We start from the raw sequence: 26,590 nt of genomic DNA, 5'->3' as shown, positions 1-26,590 counted from the left end.
TATTGACAAAGTTTTGGGGGGTACCCACGAAGGACGTTGGAGTATACCCATTCCGCCAGCCTAGTGGTGGTGATCAAGAACAAGCTCAACCAGCTCTACGGCGCTGTGGAAACTGTGGAGGGACTAGACACAACGCGCGAACGTGCAAAAAAGATATAGAGGCATATTCTAAATCAGATACAAGCACAGCGTACGCAGGCTCTATGTTAAATAGCGATGAAATTGAAGAGTTGTAACGTGAGTTGGTACTGCCAAGCTTTTTTGGCCCGGGTGCTGGGTTGGCCCGGGTGCTGGGGGTTTACGTTATAGGTGTAGGGAATATATCCTAGTGTTCTTATTATCCTAGCACTCCTATATGCCTCGTAGCGGATTCACACCTATTCCGGATATCTATCTTCTTGCCTGCGTCGTTACATCTACCACTAAAGCTAAGTACGTTGCTCTCACAATTGCTGCTAAAGAAGCCACCTAGCTGACTTAACTGCTACACTAACTTTGCTACAATGCTAACAATACTCACCCTATGCTGCTGTACCGCGACAGCGAGCCTTCTATCAAGCTGCTAGAGTTAAAGGGTCACTATAAGCGTACTAAACACATCAACATCCACTATTACTGTTGCAGCAAACGTAGCCGCTGTATATCGATGGGAAACTGCGCTGAGTTGCTTGCTAGCTAGGAGGCGACCATATATACATGCCCTGAGACGTGGTAGTGCAAGATAGTCAACAGAGGTGACGGTCAAGGCCTGTCGGCCCGAATTGCACCGCAACAAAACTATACCTCAACACAGCTCCTCTAAGAGAATGTTTCACCACGTAGATGTTCGTCTTTTTGCCTGCAGTTTCTCTAATAACTTTCCTAATACTTTTCAAGACGCCGTCTTTGCTCAAGACATTCCCTTCTTGATCATATCCTGCAAAGCCCTCTGGCGAGGCCCAGAGAGACCAAAATCTAAGGTGGACATGACCACTATATAGCTCGTTTGCGCAGTTATTAGGCCTAGTCATCCAGTTCTAAGCGACAGTTTGAGGCCGTGCAAATAGTCAGCAAGCCTACCTCGTTCTCTCCAAGATCAAAGAGCCCTAATACGCGTACCACTTCCTGATTGCACCCTTTCAATAAGGGATTCGTATGATTATTGCATCGTAATAGAAGTCAGAGAATCCATAATTTGACGATGGCATCAATTTGTTTGTGATCCAGGTGAGAAATTCCGAAATCAAACATTCTTGCAAGGGCTCTTCAGCACTTCATGTCAGTCTGATTTGTACCCAGTCTAGGATCTGTTAGTTTAGTCTACAATACGTACCATTCTCGTGGAACCATTCACCAGAACCGGTTCCATCGTTCTAGGTCCCTCTAAATCCCATAGTTATCCTATCAACCTGATCTTCAACTTCCACTCCTGACCTTTCCTTTCGCGTCACGATGCATTCTATTGCATCGCCTTCCAATGCCTCTTTTTGCACTGCCTTTAAATTTACGGCCTTTCCGTCTACCTTCTCTACTCTTACTACCCCCCTTTCTTCATTGCCATTAACCTGCCTTCCTGCTGTCCCTGTTTCACCCCTAATATGACAGAAATACGCGTATGATTGAAACCATTTGGGTTAGCTTGAATTTGGTATAAACCAGGAGTGACTGTAGTATCTCTGGAAGTTGATGATGGGTCCAAGCGCAGTAACTTGGGTATGAAGTTCTTCCAGCAGTTTCGTTCTTGCTACTTCGTCATTGTTCACTCTCGATGATAGTTTCAATCCTGGGTTCCCTGAAGTGTAGGCAAACTCCGCTAAGCGAGCACAGAGTTTGATGATCTGGACATCTGGCTGAAGGGTCCTTTCAGCCATGGGATCTGTGTAACACGTCAGGAACGGTCGAAGAAAAGGTTAAGCGCGGGTTGCCACAAGCAAGGCGAGCTCAAGTGTGAAAATATAGGGAGTCACAAAGATGGATAACAAAGCATTTGGAGCAGTCCTGTGATTAACATACCTCCTTTCGATGACGCCGTAACTGGCCATCTGTTGTGGGTGGACGGCGAATAATGTTGGATCTAAGTGGTTGTAATAACTGAGCTGACCGTTCAACCATGCAGTGCTAAGGCTACCACCAAGACTCAGCTCCTCTGAGGCAAACGTAAGGATGATAGCGTGATCAATAAATGTGTTAATGTTTGCAGCGTGTACCTGTAGCGGTGGAACATTGCCACACACTGCATATGCGGTAAGAATTGATGGCGCGGCAAACTACTGTAAGCTTTTGTATACATCTTGCTTTTACTTTCAGAGGACACGATCACCGCGCGCGCTCTAATGCCCAACAACCGCGATTCTGGTGTTGGGATACTGCTGATGACGTCGCTTCAAGGTTGCGACATGGCTCACCACCAGCTACCTACGTACGTCGATCACACAAAATTGGCAAAAAACATACAATAGCGGGTATTCGCTGGTGGTCACCCACCCAACTACTAATCCGCCGGTACGTTGCTTAAATAGGGCTGAGCGAACGGGAAGCCTTGTCTTCAACGTCCTATGGTCGTATGTGAGAGGTTTGCTCATTATTAATAATAATAATCTTATAACCCAGGCAGTTTTAATTTCTAGAAGCAAAAAGTAAAGGACGCTGTTGACGAAGTGAAGGCTTCGTGCGCAGACAGCTGATGTTTGGTTACAAGAGCCAAATGATGGCAAAAACATACAACAGTGGGTATTCGCTAGTGGTCACCCACCTAACTACTAATCCACCGGTACGTTGCTTAAATAGGGCTGAGCGAACGGGAAGCCTTGTTTTCAACGTCCTATGGTCGTATGTGAAGGGATGAAATAAAATATGAATTTATATTCTTATTACCAAATGGTGCGCGTCTCACGCCTTCAGGGGCGGGAAGCACGTGCCCAAAAGTAGACCCTAATGCCAATAGTAACAGCCCCAGCAACTACTTTAATGACAGCGCCTGCAATTGCTCTAGCGACCAATTTGTGCGTATCGCCTGCAACACATCTACCAGGCGCGGACACTATCAGAGTCGGCGTTCAGGTCGTCGGAGGCGCAGTTAGGGCGAAGTACGCGCTCTAATCACTAGAATTAAATCCGTTAAGTGGTACCTTTACTGTGGCACTTTATTTGGGTCTAGAATTTTTCTGTGTCAGCATGTCGTACGTAGCTTATGGCAAGTATGAACGTACCCGCCCCCGATGACTGCTGTAAGCAGCTCCGGCACTCTGTACTCAGAAATAACGCCACTTAGCTCTTGCCATGGCTCAGGCGTTGAAGGTGTAGAAAATTGAAGATCTAATCTAGGCCCACGTTGGCTTCCAGAATTAGTGGCATCGTATTGTATAGGGTTTTTGCTAGTCTAATAACCGCCTGTAACGACAATCTTGGATCCTTGGTTTATAACATTGCATGTGGACCAAGCTCAGGGTTGAAATATTTCGGGGCCCGTTAGCAGTGCTCAAGGGTCTGAGGCGCATTTAGGGCACACTGAGATCTATCGAAACGCCGGTAAGGTCAGGATGTAGAAGTTGTGCAGCAGGAGTTCATATTTATGTACAAGTAGAAAATCCTGTTGACTACATTAGGCCAAAGAACACTATCTTTGATAGATAGAACATGTGACGTCTGCGTAGCAGTAGTCTCTATAGTCTCTTAGGAATTTCAGCTTCCCTATAGGTAGCAATGAAAGTATTCACCTTGTAAGTCTATATGCCTAGTAACGCCTGTGCGTCAGACGAATCACCGCAGAGGATATGTAGGGGCTGATTCTAGCCGAGTCGAATGGCCCATGGTCTCTGCTGGCCTCATGTCTGATCTGACAACGAGTATGGAAGCTCTGTATGGTCGGTCAGCACGGAGGTTGTTCAGGCTGAGACGCAGCCTTGAGCACATCATGCACCAACGATCCTGCCAATACCAAATGTCTCGGCATCAACAGGCGAGTGGCGGGGTTCAAAAAATAATGGCAAGCCGAGCGTCTTGTAAGGAACTTCTTTATCTCGAATCGAGTTAAAAAAGCCGTCATGCCGGTTGGCATGTAGAGCGAAATGGGCATGAGGCAGCCAGCCTTACTAAGGGGCAAAAGAGACACGCGAACAAAATTTGTCGGAACAGGCGGCGGAGGCACGTAAACGAGCAGGCGATCTGCCTACGCTTGTTTTCTCGACTCTAGAAGTCTGCTCTGATGCTTGAGTTGAGATGCTAGGAAGATCGCGGTCTTATGCAGTACATACGCTAACGTCGTTTCTCACGGTACGTGCAAGACGTACACCAGCCGTCTCTGTAGTTCGCTTCCGTTCTCTCTCAGTAAGTGGTGATCAATTCAGGTAATGTTCGATTGCGAGACGTATCTGGTGCTGTGGTGAACGAACGAACTTTTGTTTTGCTCCTGCCTCGATGACGTCCTCGCGTGATCTACCTACGGGTGACCCTCACCGCCGATCGGCGAGCTTGTCGAAGTTTGAGTTGTCCGCACTACTCATCCTCTTCAGTTTCGTGACGACCTCATGGTCACATGAAGTCGCAATGGCACAAGTGCAGCGCCCGCTAATTATTCAGTCACATATCATCAAAGCTTGTTGTCCTATAGCGCGCCGATCGCTCCTTCCCCGGCACAGGGTACAACGACTGCACACGAGAACAGTCACTGACCACGACATTTCGCACCTAGCAAGCCTACCTCTCTACCCGCTGACCCTCGCCGACCTTGTCAAGTGAGTGCGCTCGAAACAATCTGCTTCCTCGAAGCATCGAGCTGATCAACGTCGCGTGCACAGACACGGAAGACCTCCTCTTACAACGCAGCAACTGCTCACCTCCGCCAACTTCACGCTATCTATTCTACCTGCACGACTAGCGCATCGCATACAATCGCTACGAAACCTGCCCTTCATCGTCGTCTCGAATCCTCATGTATCGAAAATCCACGCCAACTACATACACAGCCTATCGACGCTGCTGCCATGGGCTGAACACGAGATCACGTCCCTCGAGGACGAGATCAAGTTCACAGAGGTCATGGCCGATCTAGTACAAACACACTCGAACACCATAAGCATACTAGCGAGAGGGTTTTTGGAAGCGAGAAAATACATCAGCCCACGAGATGTGACGTGCTTCCTGGATGAACACCTACGAGCGCGCATTGGCACGCGGCTCATTGCAGAGCAGCATCTGTCGCTGCACTTCTCGAGCCAGCCACATGCAGAGATCATGCATGAGTCTGATGAGACACCCGGCTTTATTGGCGTCATCGACACCAAACTCAAGCCTGCAGGGATTGTCGACCACTGCGCGAACATAGTCGGCGAGATCTGCGAGCTCAAATACGGCGTCCGGCCCAGTGTAGTCATCAACGGCGAGCCCGATTACACCTTTGCCCACGTGCCCGCGCACCTCGAATATATCATGACAGAGCTTCTCAAGAACGCCTTCCGTGCGACAGTCGAAAACGGCAATGAGCGCGAACCCATAGAAGTCACCATCGCGCCGAAAGACCTACACGGGGTCACAAGCAACGAGGAGGCGTTCAGCAAGTTCGACTCAAACCTTCGTAACACAAAGCAAGGAAACACAGACATCGCCTCCAGTAGCTTCACAGGCGCTCTGACCTCCTCTTCGCCGAAGTCCGACGCTCAGATCCTGCCCCTCAAGTACAGCACGCCGGGTGTCACTATCCGAATCCGTGACCGCGGCGGCGGTATCTCACCTGAGAATCTCGCACATATTTGGAATTACAGCTTCACAACCTTCAACGAAGACCAGGCATCGTCTTCACTAACAGGCGGCGGTTCGGGTAGCGGTATGGACGCACTGAACGCCATGACCGGCCCCGGTGGCGATGGAGTGAACAGTCTGGCAGGACTGGGCTACGGACTCCCTCTAGGTAGAGCATACGCAGAGTACTTCGGCGGCGGCATCGAAGTGAAGAGTCTGTGGGGCTGGGGCACAGACGTCTATCTCAAGCTGAGAGGCGTGGGCAGGGTGGATCGGGAGTGAGATTAGCAGCCGATAGGATGCGATACACGTGAGAGAAAGGGGTGTCATCAGAGATGTCATTGATAATTATATACCCTAGCTGCCTATGCAAGCGCTATGCCGATTCATCATATCTCGTGCTCGTTATTTCCATCTCTCGTTTCATCGTTGTGGCCGTTTACTGGGTAGTGACCTCAGAGTCCTTCTCGACGGTGATCTTGTCGTTCGACTCGAAGGTCGAGACGAGGTCATCTGGCAACTCGGCGCTAACAGGCATCAGTAAAGACTTGACAAATACGTTGAGACTGGGCGATGAGGCTGGGAAACGTACGTGAAGCCCTTAATCAGCTTGAACTCGTGGGTGATCTTGCCGCCCTTAGACTCAACATCCTTCTTCGCCTGCTCGAAATCCTCGGGAGAAGCCTCAGGCTTGAGAGTGACCTATCGACACATTACTGTCAGCACCCTTGAATCTCCAAAAACGCATCGTATATCACGTACGTTGTACTGGGTAGGCATCTTGGTCTGTGTATAGTGTCTTAAGCTCAAATAAGCTGCGTATGCTGTGTGACGAGTGAGGACGTAGTTGTTTACAAGTAGCACGCGTTAGATAAGAGTCGATGCGTGCTTTATATGCTAGCATCTCCCCGCGGCCTATCCGACGGGAGATCCTAGATCACTGCAAGAGCCTTGGTTATGCGCGCTGACGGCCAGACGCACGTCATCGTTGAGCACCTGAGCTGCCCCTCGGTGGGGTCGCGCGATCCGCCGCGGTCGCGCTTGCCGCCTATCGATAACGAAGAAGGCTTATTCCTGTCGAGGTCGTTAGCGCGCCGGCTAGTTTCCAAATTTTGGCGGACGGAAGAGAGAGCTTTGCCGCAGCGTCGAATTTCACGCGCCTATCTCACAGCACGGAGCTGTTGTGCACTGCTAACTTAGGAAGTGTCTCTCACCCAAGCCACATCCGGCAGTCGCAATTATGGCAGACCAAACGAACAGACCGCACAGGACGGGGAAAGAGAAGAAGGTGCATTCTGGAGGACCAAACCCCAAGGCTTTTGCATATGCAGCGCCAGGAAGACTGGCCAAGCAGGGCGCTCGCTCTCAAGATGTATGCTCGGCTTCAGACCACTCCAATCAGCTATCTGACAATATCAGGTAAAAGAGAAGCGCCTCCATGTCCCGCTCGTCGACCGCCTCCCCGAAGAAGCGCCCCCGATCATCGTCGCCGTCGTCGGTCCCTCAGGTGTCGGCAAAACCACACTCATCAAGAGTCTCATCAGACGCTATACCAAGCAGACTCTGTCCTCACCATCCGGGCCGCTCACTGTCGTCACTTCGAAGCGCCGCCGCCTTACATTCATAGAATGCCCATCCGACTCGCTCGCTAGCATGATCGACATTGCCAAGGTGGTAGATATCTGCCTGCTCATGATCGATGGAAACTATGGCTTCGAGATGGAGACCATGGAGTTCTTGAACGTGCTCTCCTCGTCTGGTATGCCCGGTAATGTCTTCGGTATTTTGACACATCTGGATTTGTTCAGGAAGCAGGAGACGCTGAAGCTGCAGAAGAAGCGCCTCAAGCACCGCTTTTGGAGCGAGCTGTACCAGGGCGCGAAGCTGTTCTACCTCTCAGGCGTGGTGAACGGGCGATACCCTGATAGGGAGATCATGAACTTGAGCAGGTTTCTGAGTGTGATGAAGAACCCTAGACCGCTGGTTTGGAGAAACTCGCATCCGTATTGCTTGGCAGACAGGTTCTTAGATATCACGCCTCCGACCGATATCGAGCAGAATTCCAAGTGTGATCGGACAATCGCGCTATACGGATATCTGCGAGGCACAAACTTCCCGGCTGCAGGGTCGAGGGTGCACATCCCTGGTGTTGGCGATCTGACTGTCACAACGACCGAAGCGCTGCCCGATCCATGTCCAACGCCGTATTTCGAGAAACAGGCGGAGAAGATTACAGGCAAGAAGAAGCGCACAAGATTGGGTGAGAAGCAGAAGATTTTGTACGCGCCCATGTCAGACGTTGGCGGTGTTCTGGTCGACAAGGACGCCGTCTACATTGACGTTAAGACAAACACTTTCAACCCAGACGAGGAGCCGGATCAGGAGCGTGGCCTTGGAGAACAAATGATGATCGGTCTTCAGGGCGGCAGGAAACTGCTTGGAGAAGACGACCGTGGCTTCAGGTTGTTCAGCGGTGGAGAGCTGGTCAACAACCAGAACATCGATGGCGACGAGGATGCTGGAAACACCGGACGACGATCGCAACGCAAAGCACGAGCTGCGGACGCTGATGATATCGACGATGCAGATCTTGACGGTATTGACAGCGACGACGATGAGCTCCAGCAGTATCATAGTGGCGACGAAGATGAAGAGGACGACACTGGGTTCCTGGACACAAATCGCTCGTCATTGAGGAAGCCGAAGCTGGCGCGAAAGGAAGAGAAGGATGATGCGGCAGAGGAAGTAGCCTTCGCCGACAGTGATTCTGACCTCGGTTCGATATCAGGAGAGGAGCCAAACTCGAGCGATTTCGAGAGTGGCGACTTCGACTCTGAAGTGGACGAGGACGACGATGATGGCGCGCTCAACTGGAAAGCCAATCTCCATGAAAACGCAGCTAAGATGCACGGACGGAAACGACCGTACCGCATCGCCGAGCTTGGAAAACTGATATACAATCTCGAAATTTCGCCAGAAGATGTGATTAAGAAATGGAAGGGAGACGAGGAAGAAGAGAACATTGAGGTGGATGAGGATGACGACGGTTTCTTCAAGAAATCAAAGGCCCAGGATGCGAACAACGAAGATCGTTACATTGCGCGCTTCAATTATGAAGAGCTGGCGAAGAAATGGGAAGATGAAGAGAATATTGCAGCCTTGAAGACACGATTTGCTGGCGGTCACATGGCTGGAAAGGCCGGTGACGGCGGTGACGATGATTTCGAGGGCTTCGATGGTGAAGGCGATGACGATGAAGGCGATGGCGAATTCGAGGATCTCGAGACCGGCGAGAAGTTCGGCGGAGACGAGCCCAACACCGAAGCTGAAGCCGAGGTCGACGACATTGAGGCAGAGCGCGAGAAGAACGCGAAACGGAAGGAGGAGCTCAAGCTAAGGTTCGAGGAAGAAGACCGAGAAGGTTTCATGAACGATAAAGCAGACGCCCGGAAAGAAGGCGGACAAGAGGAAGAATTCGGCGAAGACGATTGGTATGATGCACAGAAGGCCTTGCTCAAGAAGCAGCTCGACATCAACCGCGCCGAGTTCGATCAGCTGGACGAAGCTTCTCGTCAACGCGTTGAGGGTCACAAGGCTGGCACATACGCCCGTATCGTGCTTGAGAATGTGCCCTGTGAGTTCTCTGTTAACTTCAGCCCGCGTTTCCCCGTGCTGATCGGCGGTCTGACACCGACTGAAGAGCGTTTTGGCTTTGTTCAGATCCGAATCAAGCGTCACCGCTGGCACAAGAAGATCTTGAAGACCAACGATCCTGTTATCTTCTCGGTCGGTTGGAGACGCTTCCAGACCACTCCCATTTACTCCATCTCCGATTCGCGAACAAGAAACCGCATGCTCAAATACACACCAGAGCATATGCACTGCTTTGGTACCTTTTACGGACCGCTTGTTGCGCCAAACACAGGTTTCTGCTGTGTTCAGTCACTCTCGAACAAGACCCCCGGGTTCCGGATATCAGCCACTGGTGTCGTGCTGAACGTAGACGAGTCTACAGAGATCGTCAAGAAGCTCAAGTTGACAGGTCACCCCTACAAGATCTTCAAGAACACAGCCTTTATCAAGGACATGTTCAAGACCTCGCTCGAAATCGCCAAATTCGAAGGTGCATCCATCCGCACCGTGTCTGGCGTTCGCGGGCAGATCAAACGCGCCCTGTCCAAGCCCGAAGGCAACTTCCGTGCGACTTTCGAAGACAAGATCCTCATGTCCGACATCGTCTTCCTGCGAGCCTGGTACCCTATCAAGCCGCGTCGCTTCTATGCCGCCGTCACCAATCTGCTTGTCCCACCCACAGCTGAAGATAAGGAGGCTGGAGAAAGCACAAGCTGGCAAGGAATGCGCCTCACCGGCGCCGTCCGCGCCGAACTCAACCTACCCACTCCCTCTATCAAGAACTCCGCGTACCGCCCCGTGGAGCGCGAGGAGCGAAAATTCAACCCTCTCCGCGTACCTCGCAAGCTTGCCGCCGAACTGCCCTTCAAGTCACAGATCGCACATATGAAGCCGCAGAGGAAAGAGACGTATCTGCAGAAACGCGCTGTTGTTTTGGGTGGTGAGGAGAAGAAGGCTAGGAGGTTGATGAACCAGGTCATGGCGATTAGAAATGAGAAGGTGGAGAAGCGCAGAGCGAAGCAGGAGGAGAGGAAGCAGCCGTATAAGAAGAAGATTGAGGAGAATAAGGAGATGAAGGAGGCAAGAGAGAAGAGAGAGAAGCAGGAGTATTGGCAGCGTGAGGGCAAGAAGAGACATCATCAGGGTGATGGGGAGAGTGGTAGGGGTGGTGCTGGTGGGAAGAGGAGGAAGTAGATGTCTGTTCGAGAGAGTGGAGAGCGTGAGACTGCATTGCGTTGCATTGTTGTGGCGTTAATATGTGAGTTGCGGTCTCGAGAAGTCAAAGAATATCATACAGTCAATCAGTTCCTGCTTCCTATCAATGGACTGTTGACAAGTGTCTATGCTCGCAGTCTAAAATTTGGAATGCGCCTTCCTTACTGCTCAGCGTCGGCTCGATCGCCACTCACTTGACCTTCTTACTTCTTGCACACTGTATTCGCTCTGCGACATCACGCCCAGCTTCAATATGTGAAATGCCAGGACATCATCTACTAATTCATGCTTGTACCTCTCGTTCTCCCATCCAATGACCGCCGATGGTGACGCAGCTATGCATATGGTCGTACTTACCGAATGTGGGGCTGGCATGCTTACCCTTCAACAATCCTCAGCCTGACGATACGTGTGCAACAAACATGCCACATTGCTGAGAACCTTCATCGATCGTTTGGCGCAGGTCTACGGCTTCCTTGGTGGACTGCACTCTCGCCTCAGTATGCCATATCCAGGTCATCCCCTCGGCGACAGCAGCAGCTTCCGGGTTCTACATCTTTAGCCTGGTCAGCCTGATGATGCCATTCGATTCAAGCTTGAAATTTTTGCACGATCAGCAGAACTACCTAGGGTCAAATACGAGGTACTTTCATATGCCTGGGGCGATGCTGCGCTGCAGAGGGATATATTTCACGAGAACGACACTTGTAGTACGCTGACGGCACTGAAAGTGACAATAAGCTACTACAGTGCATTCAAGAATCTTCGTTACGTTGACCGCCAACGTACGCTATGGATTGATGCAGTTTGTGTTGACCAAACCAACTTGGAGGAAAGGAATTCTCAGGTTGGAATCATGGGCGCCATCTTCGCTGGTGCTGCAAAGGTGGTTGTGTATCTCAGAGAAAGGGTCGACGATAGCAATGGTGCGACGGAATGGATGGAGAACACTTACAGCGTCGACATCGCGATACCCGAGCATTCTTGGGCCGTCCGGCGGGCTTTTGCGGAACGCCTCTAGTTTTTCCGTACCTGAATTCTGCAAGAGGTCGCTAATGCACGGAGTGTAAAATCAAGTGTGGCACTCACACACTGCCCTGGGAAGCATATCTTCTAAGCTGCAGAACACGATCTGTACGCAAATCTCGTATCCCCGAGCTGCTCCGGCTTATGCAAAGATTTCGGGAGTCGAAAAATATGACTCCCGTTTCAATGCTCTTTGCGGCTTTGAAGATGACACGCGGGATCCTGTCCAGCGATCGTAGGGACAAGATCTGCGGTATCCTTCCACTGATCCCGTAGGAAGTTATATCCCCTCCCTTGAGGCCTGATTACAGTATCTCGGCAAGCGAGCTCTATACTCGAGTAGCCAATTATATTTACGCGGAGCTTGAACCACAAATACTGTAGGAGGTATACGGGAGCGGTCCAACGGAGGTACCTTCTTGGATACCGGAATGGACCTCTACAAATCGGGCTTCTTACTAAGGCGACCCGTGGACTTAAGTCACCGGGACGTGTGTTCCATCCTTAAGGTAGATAGAAACAAGACTATTTTCCGCTAGTTTCCTCTTCTACGGGGGTCACAGGGCTTATTCATAATCAGGTGGTCCAAGCGAATCTGCTTTTGATATATCATTGCGGCCATACTATATCATTTCACACGAGATACTTCCCACATGTGTTAGTGGCTTTTACATCCAGACTTCGCAATGATATTTGGAGTGTCACGAGGCTTGTCAGGGTCGAGACTGTCAGGACATGTCGCTTAAGTTCCACAAGGAGAAGGTGGAATTTAGGACAAAGATGGCTTGACATATTCTGACATTTGCGAAATTTGAATTTGAGGGCAACCCTTTTGCGAACCTTGATCCTACCCAAGACGAGAACGGCAAGGTAGCTCCATAAAATCGTGGCTTTAGGCGTAGGGGTGAGTTACTCTACCAGCTTCTCAATGCGACTCTAATTGACACTGCATCATAGTCTACATCCAGTACGCGACTAACCCGGAGAATCACGATGGTAAGATTTCGACAGAGATGATCGGCGAGGTAGACGATTCCAAGACCACCATGACCCACAAACTGTTTACCGCTGTGGAGGAAGATGATTAGCTTTTTCTCGTCGCGGCACCTAGCTTTATCCTTTGTTGGCTGCAGAAAATCAAATCGTCTTCACTTCAGGTTTCAGCCGTAGGCCTCGCAAGTCTTCGCGTCCTTGATCACTGATTTATCTCTGTCGCAAAGTACTTCAACTTTCCTTCACTTTTCGAACCACCGCCAATATGTTCGATCGACTTTATCAATAATTCTGCGCGGCTTGCTGAACCTTCCGAGAGGCTTGTAATCAAGGTCATTAGGGCCGAATCTCTTAGGACCACCGCTAGTGGTCGATGTCCACTTCTCAGAAGCAATGTTCTCGAGTACGATGACGGACAGTCCGGAGTGGTACTCTTGTGTTCCAAGCGCCTTACTGTTCTGCGCATCGAAGACGCAGACGAGATCTGGCACAATGGCAAGGATATTTTTGACTGTTAGCTGGATCAGGAATCTGCTAGTAAAGCAGCGCAATGTACCTCTCCCTTCCCGTTGGTATCTTCCATGCTCTTGAAGGAATGAATCAAAAAACCTTTCTATTTCGCCAGTCTCGGCTACCGACTCACTATGATACTGATGATAGTTTAAAGAAGTAAGTACAGTCTTGTACTAGAATCAAAAATTTCCCAGTACATCGCGATGGAGCATCTCATTTTTGATGATGACCGGTCTGTACGAGGCCATTGGACGAAAGGCCGTAGGCATGGCTAACAAGAGTGAGTTATCTCGCTACACCAACATCAGATGTGCTTTTGTGTTGAATACGTGCTCTGTACAGTGGCCGGTTGGCATGTTTGCATCCTTAGGCGTTCCTGTCACGACAGCGACGTCCTACAGCCGCGTGTCAGATCATCTGCGGTCAGATCTCTTAGAATCCGCCAGACCCTATGATGATAGGTCAGCTCGACCGCCCATAGGCATAATACGGGCGCAGCACGCAGATGGAAATGGCTCGTGCGCTGCGCGAGCAGGTGTGCTCTTCTTGGCTCTTGCCTCTGCATTCGCCATTCTGTTTCAGCATACCTGTGGCAGTGTTGTCCATATCAGACTTTCTGCCCAATATTGACAAAAATTTGACTTGGGTACTGGGACACTATGTTTGCAATGGTCACGCGGCACCGCCATAGAATTAGGTAGCGCCGTGTGAAACCAAATCAAGCATGTCGAAGCGCTTGTAGTTCAGAAAAAAAAATGACTCACTTAGAGCTCTTAATATGGAGCCAGGAACACAAATACGCAAATGTTACTGTGTACTCTCGACGGAAACCAGTATGATCCCAAGCCTAGACGTGCTGTGGCTAGCTGGATTTAATGGATCTTCATACAACATAGCGGGTGACATGGAGGAGCACGTGAGTCTCGCGAACCTAACAGAAACTGAGCTCATCGGCATTTTTCCTGAATAATAGCGCAGGCTCTTCAGATGTGCTTGCAAATGATGTCGAGTGTCCCTCGCTTTGGCGGGCGCTAGGTACCCAACGCTAGGACCTTGCTCCACAAGGCTCACTTCGAGAGGCGTGTCTGACACCTGCGGGCGCGGAACAGAGAACACGAGGCACATGTGCCAATCAGACGTTCTGAAGAAGGTTCCGCCTTTCATTCACCTGAGGTGCAGCACTGAGGCATTAAAACAATCGGCTCAGCAGCATAATTAGCACACCCACCTTTCTCCTCTTCTATATAGGAGTGGACTTCATGTGCACTCTCGCAAAGCAATCAAGAAACACATCGACACGCACTTCTCACCCATTAATCAACCCTGATCTCGTATCGCACGTTTGCGGTTCAATAAACACAAAGCTGGCTAATATCACTCCCAACGATCTGGCAGCCAAGCGCGGGCTGTTCTCACGCGAGAGTCCAAACCTGACCCACCCTCCTTGAGACGCATGGTGAGAGCGATGAAGATGTTGCCAGAGTGTGACTGACTAATTATAGTAACCCGAATGTCCATTCTTGCCAATCCTCACCCAGTTCGACATGCCTAACCCAGTGATTCGGTGGCTTTGCAGCCCAGGCGCCCGCACCGAGCTCCAGTTCTCCGTACCCACGCATGTCGCACACAATGAGAAAGTCACTCCGTTCTTGTCCGAGAATCAGGATACGTCTACCGAGACCCCAGAGACTTACGTTTCTCTGGTCAAGTCAAGGCGTCTCGATCGTTGGCTGGATCGCGTCGTGGTGATCTCCGGCTCCGAGTTCACCTATGTCGCCATCCTCATCGGTTTGCTTGTTTGGGCTTTTCTCGGCATCCCCTTTGGCACAACCGACTCGTACAAGATCGTGATATCGGATGCGCAGGCAATCATCAACCTGGTCTTCGACGCCTTCTTGATGCGCCAGCAATTCAACCAACACGACAATCTGCTTATGGTCGCTGGCTCCTTGCGCTCTCGGGCCAGTAGCCATAAACGTATGCTCGGATATCTTGTTGAAAAGGGACAATTGACTCGAGTTGATGCTGCGCAATTCCAAGCCCTTCCATCGAACGAGAAGGCGGACCAACTCCCACGAGAGGACCGATTGACAAGACTATCCAGCGCTGCATCCTCTTCCCTCGGTCACATCGGTACGGCCGTAGGCTTCTGGTGTTGCATCTTCATCTGGCTGGGCTTCGGGCACTATTGCGGATGGTCGAGCACCTGGCAGCTTTACATCAATTCGGCGACCTCCGCGCTCATGGTCCTTCTCTTAGCGTTCCTTGCGAACACTCACGAACGACACAGTCGCTACACTGCAGAATGTCTAAAGTCAATCTGGAAAGCTGACGCAGCTCTTGAGCTCCATCTTCGAGAATTGTCCGGCGACCGGGTCGAGAACCCGATGATCGTCCTACCCGAGCGAAAGCGAAGCGGCGTTCAGCGCGCGATTGATTACTATGCCGACTTGGTTGGGACACTCGCCGGTGTTGTAATCCTGGTACTCGTCATCATCATCTGGATCATTTGCGGTCCTGCGCTGCACTTCGATTCAAGCTGGTGGCTCCTGATGGGCACATATGCTGGACTGGTTGGTCTGAACGACGGCTTTGTGCTACGAAATATCTTCCAGGTTCTGGGAGACTATGAAGACGAGCAGTTCATTGAGGTCAATAGGGAGGATCACAACACCCTGGCGGTCGTCGGAGTTGAGTCACTAGATGAGGAACAAGTCACTACACAGTCGCTTTCATACCGTATCTCCGTCCGAGTTGGCTACTTCTGCTCCTATCAGTGGATGGTCGTAAGCGGAGTGGTCCTGATCCTTGGGCTTATCGTTGGTGCTTCGGCCATGCGATGGACAGAGACTGGTCAACTTCTTTGCAACATCCCGCCCAGTGTCATCGAGTCTTTCTTCACGTTGATTCTCATCACTGGTCACAATATCGGCGAAGCGAAGAGGCGCGTTGATCTTCACAATATAAATCTTCGCAGGCTCAAGATGATCTCCTATGTTGAGCAGCAGAGCTCCAACAAAGGAGTTTTTGAGGTAGTAGAGCCTACGGCAAAGACGGAAGTCGACAGAGATGTAAGCATCATGTCTTAGAGTGGGTAGAGGAAGCGCGAAGGACTAGGTCTATCCCTGGTACGTGTCAAACATATGAGCTGGAAGATGAGGCTGATCCGGTGGTTGACGAGGAGTGTTGTTGAGTAAAGGTGGAAGATGATGCGGAAGGTATTCGGGGAAACTGCAGAGTTTTCTGTTATGGGTTGCCAAGTAAACTTTTTCGCGTTCTATATTACATATTGTTGCGGTATCAAGGGCAAATGTATATGACAACTGTGTTGTATTGTTCTCTGTTGTTGTTCTGCTTGTATCTTTGCTCTCCAAGGCTCGCTGCGTGGTCTGTTTTGATGACGTGTTTGTGATGCAGCTGAGGTAAGAGGTGCTCAACAACATGAGGAAGCAGCACTAGACCACCGCCAACAACATGTGATCTGCTTCTCCTCTCAACTGTTACACATATCCATATTAGCTCAAAACCACTTCATAGTGATCGCTTCTTTCAACACGACAATGGTAGAAACCGGCTCAAGCTACTGTTAGAGTGCCCAATCCGATATTATAGAAGCAATATCTGCTTTCTCGAGGACTGACTAATTCTATCCCATGTGCCCGCGATCGTGCGTTTCCGCTTCTTACTAGGTTCTCCTATCTCGTCCGATCATTATACGCGTTTCTCCTCATCGCATATTCGCAGGCGCTTGAAGAACGACAGCCCGTCCTCTTCACCCTCGTCCTCATCGTTGACCACAGCTAGACATATGGCCAAGTCCGCGGTTTTGACCACAGAGTCGATTGTCTGCTCGTCTAGAATCGAATTTCGAAGTGAGTAGTTGGCATTTAGCACGTACCTGTACTCGTGGCACTCACGCAATTTGCGGAGTTGGGTGAAGGACAATGGCATGGCTCAGATTGCTGAGCAGCAAAGCTAGGGAATATTGAGGAGCGGAAGCTGTACGTTTGTTTTAGTTCAGAGGAAATACAGTCGTTGTAATTCAGGGTCAGAAGAAGGTAAACCTGTTATAGTACGATATAAGTAGTGTTGATGAACAGTGTCACCTGCTGGTAGCGGACAGTGAATATTCTAATGCGCAACTCACTACAGCTTAGACTGATTCTGGCTGGTTTTTATCCAACATGTCATGCTCAAAGTCTTTTAGGTTTCCTGTTGTCATGTATGGTCTGAAAATGATTACACTATGTAAGCCGTGCAATCTAGTGAATACTCAGGCCTCTGCTGGTGGTTTGGGATACGATCTGAACTGAAGGATTTAAGAACAGTGTTACTCACAATGAGTGTTCGGTGTATATATCTATCCTCACAAAACCTCTTAACGTAGGGTCAATTCGTTTACGAAGTCTACTTTCTACCCGAAGGTATTGTGTCCTGGAGCTGGGTTAGCGCTTGCAATACGCCAAACAAAACGCCATTCGAAACCAGCGCAAGCTCCACAACCCACCAGTATCACCGTCTCTTCCTCCGTTTTCTCCTCCTCCCTTTGTTCTACCAACCTCGCTAATTTTTTCTTCTGTCTTGACGACTGAGATTCTGACTTCGAACCAGACACTCCAGCTGTCAATACTGAGCAGCGGAACGATATCGAAACATCTCTTAGGCCCCGGGCGATGCTGGTTCTTGACTGCGAGCTCAAACTCAAAGTGCACAAGATCTGCAACAAATAGTACACCGATAATCAAGCAATCTACCGCAATCGACACATGTCAAGAGCAACGCAGCATCTACTGGAGCTCGGTGTGCATCCCTTCACTTCCGAAAAAGACGGGACAGATTAGTTCGCCTCGCGCGATTACCTTCTTCGCTAAGAGCGCCGTTAAATCTGGAAGAATAAACGAGAGAAGATGCGCACCGCCAGGGTCGACGAGTTCAGCGATGTCAACACTGCTTGGAAGTATACAAATCTCCTCTTGGATCAGACAGTCAGCCCTCTGCAGTCTGTAACAGCTCGGGCTCAGGGGAAGCTGTCCGCGAGGCAGAGCCAGAGAAGTTCCAGCACGAACAGCTGCAGCCGTAGAACGCGCAGCATATTCTGAACGAAGCCCATAATTTCGAGCGACGTGTATCTGCTACGCCGAAGCGACCCACTGGGGGTTTATATCATCAGCCGTATCTCGTGGGTCGTCATGGAAACCTCAAAGCTAGATGTGGCTGCGGTCTTCACTATGGGACTCCCAAAGCCGTGGGCTACGAAGAAGATACGTTTCGATGACGTCTATAAGGCGGCGAAGCTGCGCTGGGTGGATGTTGAGCGTATTGAGGAGCTGGCACTGCCTATAACAATCGAACGTAGCAATGCTTCCTGAGTTGAGCACCAGTCCATCTTGAGCCAAAGTGGAGTGAAGAAGAGAGTGGCATTTTTAACTGAGGGCTGGAGGCAGTCGGCGTGAACTTTGATGCAACCAGATGCAGAACCATCACTAGTGAGTACTATCATATACTGTTTAATCCTTGCCGCCCGCGGACTGATGGCACAGCTTAGGTTACAGCCAGCAGCTAGTCTTTTAGTGAGCTGTGAGTATGTAAACAGCGTTAGCATCGACAAGAAAGTCGCGCACCTGCCCTTCAAGAAGGCGAGACCCAAGCCACATGACTCGATCGCACAATAGTTTACGGCGAAGTGTGCAAGAGCGTGAAACGCGATGGAAGTATAAGCCTTTCATTAGACAATAGATCTCACAGCTGTGCACAGCTGCCACTCATGCGTTCTACGCTTAGATGCGTCGTGCCCAGGCTTCATGGCCCATTACATTCCCCCAAGCAGTGTGCGCCGTTAATGAATATGCAGAACGCCAACATGCAATACCTCAAATCCAACATCGCCTGAAGGCTTCCAGATGCCGATAAGAAAATTCTATGGCTGTGAAAATGCTGACGGGATTTAACGCCTTTGAACGACAATATCCAAACAGTGCGCAGTGATGCGCGGGGTAATCGCAGTAGCAACAATGCGTGAAAGAAGAAATGCAAGAAAATACTGTGCGCCATTATGGTCGTTTCTTTGTGTCGGGGTTCAGCTGCTGTGTCCCTGCCTTGAACATGCCGAATGCTTTCTTGGCAGTAATGTCTTGCATATCGAAGTGTATAGCAACCAGCCAAGCACAGAGTATGTTGGCGAGATGGTGAAGCACATAAGCGTAGGTGACACCGTAGACGGCAGCGTATGCGGCGATTGAGAACAGGAAGATGTTAGTGAGGAAGGAGTAGCGTGACTGCACGCGGGGGACCATGCGACCAGTACTGAGGGTTTCGACCAGGAAGATGAACGGCATAATCGAGAGGATGTTGTGATGTGATGAGAATGGCGTCCACCAATGGACGGCGAGGTTTCTTACCCAGACCACAAGGACCGGAAGATTAATCGGCAAGATCCAAATCATCAAGATGAGGATAGAGTGCGCGTAGTTGTAGAAGTTGTAGTTCATATCGAGACAAGTCTCCTTCGCCAGTCTGAATCCCCGAATGCAAGTGGCAAGCTGAACCAAGCAGAGCACCATGTAGGCGAAATGGTAGGGTATGACCGTCGATACAAGCGTGAGTAAGACCACTGTCGTAATAGTACGCTGTTGAGTCGAGGTGACAGCAAACGCTCCTGGGGTTATTTGTCCTTCCTCATTTCGAAGAGCTGATGAGTTGACTAGGACGTACACTGTGGCCAGAATGTACGTGAGAAGGAGCGCGACGTAGTTCAGAGCAACGCAGATGCCAATGCACATGAGACCGAAGAGAGGCACCAAGAACCAGAAGAAAGCGTCGTCCGTTCCGAGAAGGAGCTCGTGACTCGCGTCATCCAACAGTGCGGTGGTGTTGCTAGCTACAGCGTGCAGCGGCCAGTGCCTGAAGCTCTCGTTACGTGCGCCAGCCAAAGCGATCGACAGGAAGGTCAGAGCGGCCATGGCGAGTGGCAGGGACGTGCGAAGGCATTCGTTAAAGCCATTGGAAAAGCTCATGAAGACGCCTGTCTCGTCATAGACCCTGAATTGTTGACGGATGACCAATGCAACAATCAACAGAGGAAACGCAGCAAACACAATTCGGTAGCGCATCCAGAGCTTACCCATGCTTCCGAGGATGTCAACTCTCAGATTCACCTCCACAGTGCTGTCGCAGGTTGAGTCAGACCAGATCTGCAGCGACAATCCGCTCGTTGTCTGTTTAGGAAACAGAGTGGGTGGCATGTATGGTGAGACACCATGCAGGTTAAGGTTTGCGTCTTTGACGTTGACGAAGAACTTGCTTTCCTGAACATCAGTGATGTATTGTCGCAGCAACGGTGCAAATAGCTCTCCGCGGTCGCACGATTGCTTCCCAATGTGAACATTGTACGCCAACAAAGCCGAATGCAAAGCTGGCACCTTAATGTCCATTGTTAAAGGTCGGCGAGCTGAGAGCCTGAAGTTCAAGCCGGTGGTCAGAAGGCGTTGCAGACCCATGTCAACCTTGTACACGGAGTCAGACGTGTTGCTGAACTCAGCAACCACCCAGCCAGTGCTACGTTCGCCAGACTTGTCAACAACAGCAACAAATTGCTGCTCTGACAGGTCTTTAAGATCATATTGCAGGTACGAAAAGGGATGTTGATCGGTACTAAAGGGGGTTGTCGACTGGCGTGTGGACTCTGGTAGCGGAATGACGTCTGATGCGGCGTTCTTGCATGCCAGTCGAGTAGCACCAGAGCTGTCACCGGAAAGATCCATATTCATCGAGAAGAGCGCGGCCGACTGCCCTGTCTGGTGTGCGTGGACGCTGCAGAACAAGACCTCGAGCCTGCCGTTCTCACCAGGTGCGTCCAGCTTCTCGTTTGTCAAAAGCGTGAACTGCTTCTGATAGTGATCGTCCTGAGATGGCACAGGAAGCAAGTAGGCTTTTGGCTTCTGCTGTGACTTGCCCAGGCTTCGCAGCACCAACTTCTCCCCCTGTGAGATAACTGCACTGTCTTTTTCCAAAGTGAGGAGAGTTTTCGCCTCTTTGTACGGCAGCGTCTTCTCAGCAATGTCCTCCAAGCCCGTAAGAAACTGTTTCTTGAACCCGCGCATACGTTCGGCACGGGGCACAGTCTGAGTTGCTCTCGAGGCATCGATCACGTCGTACAGCGCGCGCACTACGCTCTTCCTCTCTTGGTCACACCATGTGATGGCTAAGTGGTCCATACCAGTCCATACATGGGGCATCGATGAAGTGAAGACTGTGAAGCCATGAGTTTCTGGGACCAGAGACGCTATGCTAGCATAGTCCGAAGACACTACAGTGTCAAGACCCCCACCGGCGATTGAAATCAGGGTAACGTGCCACAATGGGTTGTCGATCGCCCACTTTTGCGAGTAGGCGTGGCGCCAGTAGTCGTTTACGCCCTTGTAGAGTCGGACAATGTCTCCGTCGAATGACACAGGTGGCCTTGCATGCGGCGCTGCGAGCGTGACTATGGTGTTGATCGAGTTGGACTGGTAATTGGGCATTGTGAGCATAGTCCGAGCTACCATGCCACCCATTGAGTGTCCAAGTATGACGACTGAAGTGGGGTCAGGCAGATTCGTGTCGCGCGCAGAGCGTCCCGGGGTGTGGTATAGAGATAGGATGAATGTGATAGCGTCATTGAGATATTCGGCCTGATCAAGCAATGTCTGACCGTGGAATGCTGTGAAATCCTCGTTGAAGTCGACCGTGAAGAAGTCGAGCGGTCTCTTGCCGGCTCTGTTGGCGACCTCGTCGTGTCTCAGAGCGTTGTGGTAGTGGTATGCTGCCTCAGCTCCAAGCGGCCGCACTTGCTTGTAGCTGCCGGCATTTCCGGGTATGAAGAGGACCGGCACTCCCTTGACCTGCGCCCGATTAGCCTGCACTCTTCACGTTGGTCGCTGACACATACTCTGCTGTCTTCATCAATGCCGCCTTCTCGATACAAGTATAACGAGTACTTGCTAGCAAAACGCGTATGTTCGGTGTCGAAGTCGTCGAACTTGTGGAAAATGGGCCGCATGTACGACATCTCGCAGCCTTTGGTGTCCAACTGGCGCGTCAGGAACGACTGCGTCATAAGAAACAGCGCAGTGAAGCCCAGCACCGTGATGATCAGTGTGTACAGCGAGCATGCCCAGGGATTGCGCAGGCGCAGCCTCCACCCGCTGTTCTGTCCCTCTACCATGCTGTCTGATGTGATATCCTTTGCGGGCGGTGCCGCAGTAGGGCGTGCCTTCTCGCTCGACATGGCGGTGCTGGGTGCGGCGGTTGCGGAGGTGCTGGGTTGACGACGTGTTGTTGCAGGTCGCTGGATTGGCGCACGCCCCTCTTCGCTCCTCCTCTTCGCTTCCTTCCAATGTGGTGCTCCTGGTGCTGTGTCTTCAGACCGCTCGTTCACCACGTTGCCATGGTCCGGGGGTTGTGCGGCCAAAATTTCGGGGGTAGAGACGGTGCGGTCGCGTCCAGCTTTTCGCCCTGATGGCGGAGACTGGCGCATTTAAAGAGGGCGCACAACGTGGTTCCGCGTGGTTCCTGCCGCGAATCGTGACTGCCAGTTCCAGTGCGCAGGCACGTCGCTGTCACGCTCCTCTCTCGATGAGTCGGCGGTAGCTACGGTCGAAATGGAAGCGACAGGCGGAGTCTGAATGGCTACAATGGAGTTCTGGCGTGTGGTGGGTGTGCAAGGACTGCAAACGGGAGCCGGGGAGAAATGTTGAGTGCTAATTGCACCTGGGGCAGTGGGCGACGCAATTGCCAAGCAGCGAATGGAGCCTCAAAGAACGAGCGACAGATCGTCAACAGGGCACGGGGTGGACAGTGTGAAGGCCAGAAGGTGGAGCCACCAAAGCACTGACAGCCTCCAACACGTGCGAGCAGCAAGGACAGAACGAGCGACGATGTTTGTTATTGTGAGATCCGCCGGCCTCATGCAGACTCTTGCCTGGCGCGCGAGGAGCGATGACGACAATTCGACGCCGGGATCCCACAAAATGTCCGGCGGCGCCGCATAGCTCGGCACCATCCAAGACCTCGAAACAATCGGGTCTGGATGCTCAGAGAAAGATGAGCTCTCGAACAGGATTTGCTCACAGCGGCGTGTCTTAGAGCTGCCGGTAGCCGCAGAAACTGTTCACTACTGCACAGCAAGTACTCGAAACGCTCAGCGGCTCGACACCCCACGCCACGATATTGAAACGGACAAAGACGCCTGCAGCCTCGCCCGAGGTTGACAATGCGTTTTGGTGAGGCCAAGATTTTTGCGACGTCACGTTCGACTGAGATCTTAGATGTACTTACTTATTGAGTCAGGGTGAACGTCTGTGGTATCAATTTATTGGTGATAACGCAACTGGGATCGACACTTCGGGATGCACGTTTGATGATCCTTCGCCAACGTGCTCGTCAAACTCCACGCGTGCACGAACATGGAGCAATCCCCTCCGGAATTCGAATTAAACATGTACCTGATTGCGATCTCGACATGCTACATCTGTGAGTGTCGACCATCTTGTTTTGGCAGCATGATCGGTGTCGACTGCACTCTTATCAACGATCGCTGATTGGCTGCAAAGGGGCACGTCCAAAAGCTGCGGCGTGCAGCCTTCACCCGTGCATTGCGCGTCTTTGGGTGAATGACCTTGTTCTGAAGTCAAATTACCGCAACACTCGAAACCTTGCAGACTATACGTCCTTTGATCACGAACAGGTTTAGACCTTACACCAAATACAGGTTAGATGGCTTCGTGCCGCATGCTCACGAAATGGTTCGTTGCGTGTATGCAGTGCGTTCGAACATACCTTTGGCCAACTCTACATTATCGTCTACGTCTAGCCAACATGTAGCGATTCATCTTTGCTTCTTGACAGCCGCCATTTCTATAGTTCGATTTGCACGCTGAGACCGACCGAAAAAGTCTAAACCTGCACCAATGCATAGTACCGGCACATACGCCCATACGTGCAACAGTTCTAACTATGGCCCTTCGTTCCTGGTAGCTATAAAGGGTACTTTGGTATATACTGTGCATTGGATTTGCACACTTGCGCAGTCCTAGCTCGCTCGTCTTTGCGGAGCAGGTTCTACCTATCTTATACAGCATATTATCGCAGACAACTATACCTTTGACTTTTATACTTCACTCTTCGATTCAAAACAAAGAGGAACCTAGGCAAACTGCGACAACATTGCTGCGCAGCGGGGCCTTCTCGGGCGCAAAAAATGGGTCCTGCCGCGACTCGAACGCGGGGCCTCTCGCAAGAAAGCTTAGTTACCCTAAGCGAGAATCACTGGGAGATTTGTTAATACCGCTGACAGGTATGGGGAGAAAACAAATTAACTTACTACCACTAGCTAGATGGGTGTCAGAAACTGGTCGTATTGTGTAGCGGTGGTGATAAACTTACACCACAGGACCTCTAGCTGATCGATGCTACTGATGAACACGGCGCAAATTGAGTATCTTATAACTACTACTTCAGAGTAAGGTGAGACTAAAGATCCTGAATGATCAAATTTTCATTCTCCCGAAAACCATGGAGCTCCAGGACCAAGGCTATTTCAGTAAGTACTGGCCGAGATCGGCGTTGAGTCCTGATGGGCGTGCGGTGAAACCTCAGGACCGCAACGGAATGCCAATCAGTTTTCAACGCCACTCGAGAATAGGGCCAGGCGTAATCTACACCGTAGTATTTCTGCAGAATGTATTACCGCGGCGTTGTCATACACTACTGCAGTCAGCGGAAGACAACATCGTTCGCGACTTTGGATCGGACGCTGCGACAACGCCCTACGAATTCAGACACGCAACGTGTTTCACGAACCAGACCGCAGGCCACGACATGACTACAACCCCCTCCATCCACCGTCAAATTCCGATCAGTAACATTCTCAGAAGTCGCCAAAAATGTAAGCACGCTCTTGCTAGCCTACGAAAAGTTGGTCCTGGAATTTGCAGCTGTGAAACTCGACTTCCAGGTTTTCGAGCACAAAATCGCCAGCCTGCCCGGAAAGTACGCAGCAGAGCAGAACGGCGCTTTGTGGCTAGCAAGTATTAAAGTACCTGCAACTGAACATACACCTGCAAAGGAGAAGATCATAGGCTGCATGAGTCTACGCGCCTTTGCCCCCTCACTCAGCGGCGAGCTCAAGCGCCTGTATCTGACGTAGGAACCGCGAGGGCTGGGAGTGAGTAAGATGCTGATGGACATCTCGATTGCAAAAGCGCGGGAATTGGGGTACAAAGAGTTGCTGCCCGATATACTGGAAAGTACGACGGTAGCGAGGAGGTTGTATGAGAAGCTCGGCTCTGTGGGGACTGAGGCGCATTATGAGAGTGATCTGGATGCGATGCTTTATCGACTGGAGCTTTGAAGGATCATGGAGAACGAGGACTTGAGGAGAATTGCAGGATTGTGCATTTATACACGTCTAGGCCGCCAGTGCTTCCCGATTGCTTCCACGCCACATGCACATTATTGTGCAGCCTCGCACACTTCTAAACCCCACTGGATTCTCCTCGACGCCGACTATGTATCCGAAAATCTCGCGAAAACCTCACTCCAGATCATGCTGGCTCGTACGCTCTCTTTGCGTGCAGTTCCCAGATCCAAGTCAACCAGCTCGCAACTGACTCTACGGCTTTGATGGCCCAGATTCACGGTTAGGGGATGTAGACACCAGTGATTAGCGTGAGAGCCTTCGACGTGTTGCGCGAGCATAAGTCGGCTTCTTCAGGATGTCGGCTGCTCCGACGTCAAGGGCACAGTTGTCAGTTAATTCGAGGGAGGGAAACTTTTGGGACACTAGAACATTGATTAGACGGAGCACTCTCGATGAAGTGATTTATTCAGAAAGACAGAAATTGGAACCTCCATCTGAGTCTATCCGTTCATCCTTGACCTAGTGGGTGTGCTCGTCGCCCTTCGTTTACCAGACTGCAACGCCAACGACCACTCCAAGTACACCTATCCTTACGCCAAGTGGAGTCTGCAACAGCATTGGAACATGCAAGACTGTGCAGAGTCTACACCGAGCCATAATACCATGACGGGCGGACACAGCCCGCGCCTTTCGTGTGGTGGACTCTGCTTTTGCACGCTTGGGATGTCAGCCTAAGCTTATGTACCCAGGCTGCTGTATCGTACATCTTGCACAACACTTTTTATTGCTGATACGTGTTGTTACAGTAGGGTTCGACCTCTCTTTAATCATTGTTTAGTTGTGTGCGCTGAGCGCGCATGACGTGATCTACTTCCCTTCGACTTCACAAACACACTAACGTACTTTACCGGTACAAGCGAGCGACGCGTACAAGCGAGCGACGCGCCCCACCAACTTTGCCTGCCTTCTTGAGCGTATAACTCAACCACGATATATAGTTATATATAGATATTTATATAGCAGATTAAGAAGTATCTATAGAGTCCTTTTTGCACGTACGTGAGTTGTGGCCAGTCTCTCTGCACCTCGTGCAGCGCG

At 50.9% G+C, this 26,590-nt stretch overlaps 8 protein-coding genes across 8 annotated transcripts; 4 read left to right on the top strand and 4 right to left on the bottom strand.

Moving 5' to 3' along the window:
• Positions 1–776: 776 nt before the first annotated feature.
• M421DRAFT_28883 (uncharacterized protein) lies at positions 777–1,010 on the bottom strand (the record flags this gene model as incomplete). Its single annotated transcript, XM_033589006.1, has 1 exon — positions 777–1,010. A coding segment is annotated over one exon (234 nt), but the record flags the coding sequence as incomplete, so codon positions are not given.
• Positions 1,011–2,361: 1,351 nt separating this feature from the next.
• On the bottom strand, positions 2,362–2,817 carry M421DRAFT_188422 (uncharacterized protein). Its single transcript, XM_033587965.1, has one exon. It carries the CDS (start codon positions 2,697–2,699, stop codon positions 2,391–2,393), a length of 309 nt encoding a protein of 102 aa, XP_033447233.1. The 5' UTR covers positions 2,700–2,817; the 3' UTR covers positions 2,362–2,390.
• A 1,482-nt stretch (positions 2,818–4,299) lies between these two features.
• On the top strand, positions 4,300–6,242 carry M421DRAFT_422216 (kinase isozyme 4 mitochondrial precursor). The gene is made up of 2 exons (XM_033593096.1): positions 4,300–4,712; positions 4,776–6,242. Exons 1-2 carry the CDS (start codon positions 4,396–4,398, stop codon positions 5,995–5,997), a joined length of 1,539 nt encoding a protein of 512 aa, XP_033447232.1. The 5' UTR covers positions 4,300–4,395; the 3' UTR covers positions 5,998–6,242.
• Positions 5,852–6,716, bottom strand: M421DRAFT_422215 (uncharacterized protein). The gene is made up of 3 exons (XM_033593095.1): positions 6,478–6,716; positions 6,308–6,417; positions 5,852–6,242 (listed from the first exon to the last, which is right to left on the bottom strand). The coding sequence occupies exons 1-3, from the start codon at positions 6,493–6,495 to the stop codon at positions 6,155–6,157; spliced, it is 216 nt and encodes a 71-aa protein (XP_033447231.1). The 5' UTR covers positions 6,496–6,716; the 3' UTR covers positions 5,852–6,154.
• Positions 6,717–6,844: 128 nt separating this feature from the next.
• M421DRAFT_422214 (DUF663-domain-containing protein) lies at positions 6,845–10,660 on the top strand. The gene is made up of 2 exons (XM_033593094.1): positions 6,845–7,087; positions 7,135–10,660. The coding sequence occupies exons 1-2, from the start codon at positions 6,956–6,958 to the stop codon at positions 10,540–10,542; spliced, it is 3,540 nt and encodes a 1,179-aa protein (XP_033447230.1). The 5' UTR covers positions 6,845–6,955; the 3' UTR covers positions 10,543–10,660.
• Positions 10,661–14,330: 3,670 nt separating this feature from the next.
• M421DRAFT_422213 (Low affinity iron permease) lies at positions 14,331–16,426 on the top strand. The gene has a single exon (XM_033593093.1). It carries the CDS (start codon positions 14,640–14,642, stop codon positions 16,182–16,184), a length of 1,545 nt encoding a protein of 514 aa, XP_033447229.1. The 5' UTR covers positions 14,331–14,639; the 3' UTR covers positions 16,185–16,426.
• A 2,719-nt stretch (positions 16,427–19,145) lies between these two features.
• On the bottom strand, positions 19,146–22,360 carry M421DRAFT_102081 (GPI inositol-deacylase; the record flags this gene model as incomplete). The annotated part of the gene is made up of 2 exons (XM_033586722.1): positions 19,146–21,974; positions 22,022–22,360. 2 exons carry the CDS (start codon positions 22,358–22,360, stop codon positions 19,146–19,148), a joined length of 3,168 nt encoding a protein of 1,055 aa, XP_033447228.1.
• Positions 22,361–24,572: 2,212 nt separating this feature from the next.
• M421DRAFT_394688 (uncharacterized protein) lies at positions 24,573–25,480 on the top strand. The gene has a single exon (XM_033590072.1). It carries the CDS (start codon positions 24,646–24,648, stop codon positions 25,165–25,167), a length of 522 nt encoding a protein of 173 aa, XP_033447227.1. The 5' UTR covers positions 24,573–24,645; the 3' UTR covers positions 25,168–25,480.
• The last annotated feature ends 1,110 nt before the right edge of the window (positions 25,481–26,590 follow it).

Source organism: Didymella exigua (genome assembly GCF_010094145.1).
Source record: "Didymella exigua CBS 183.55 unplaced genomic scaffold M421scaffold_19, whole genome shotgun sequence".
NCBI lineage: Eukaryota > Fungi > Ascomycota > Dothideomycetes > Pleosporales > Didymellaceae > Didymella > Didymella exigua.
This window is presented reverse-complemented; position numbering and strand designations above follow the sequence as displayed.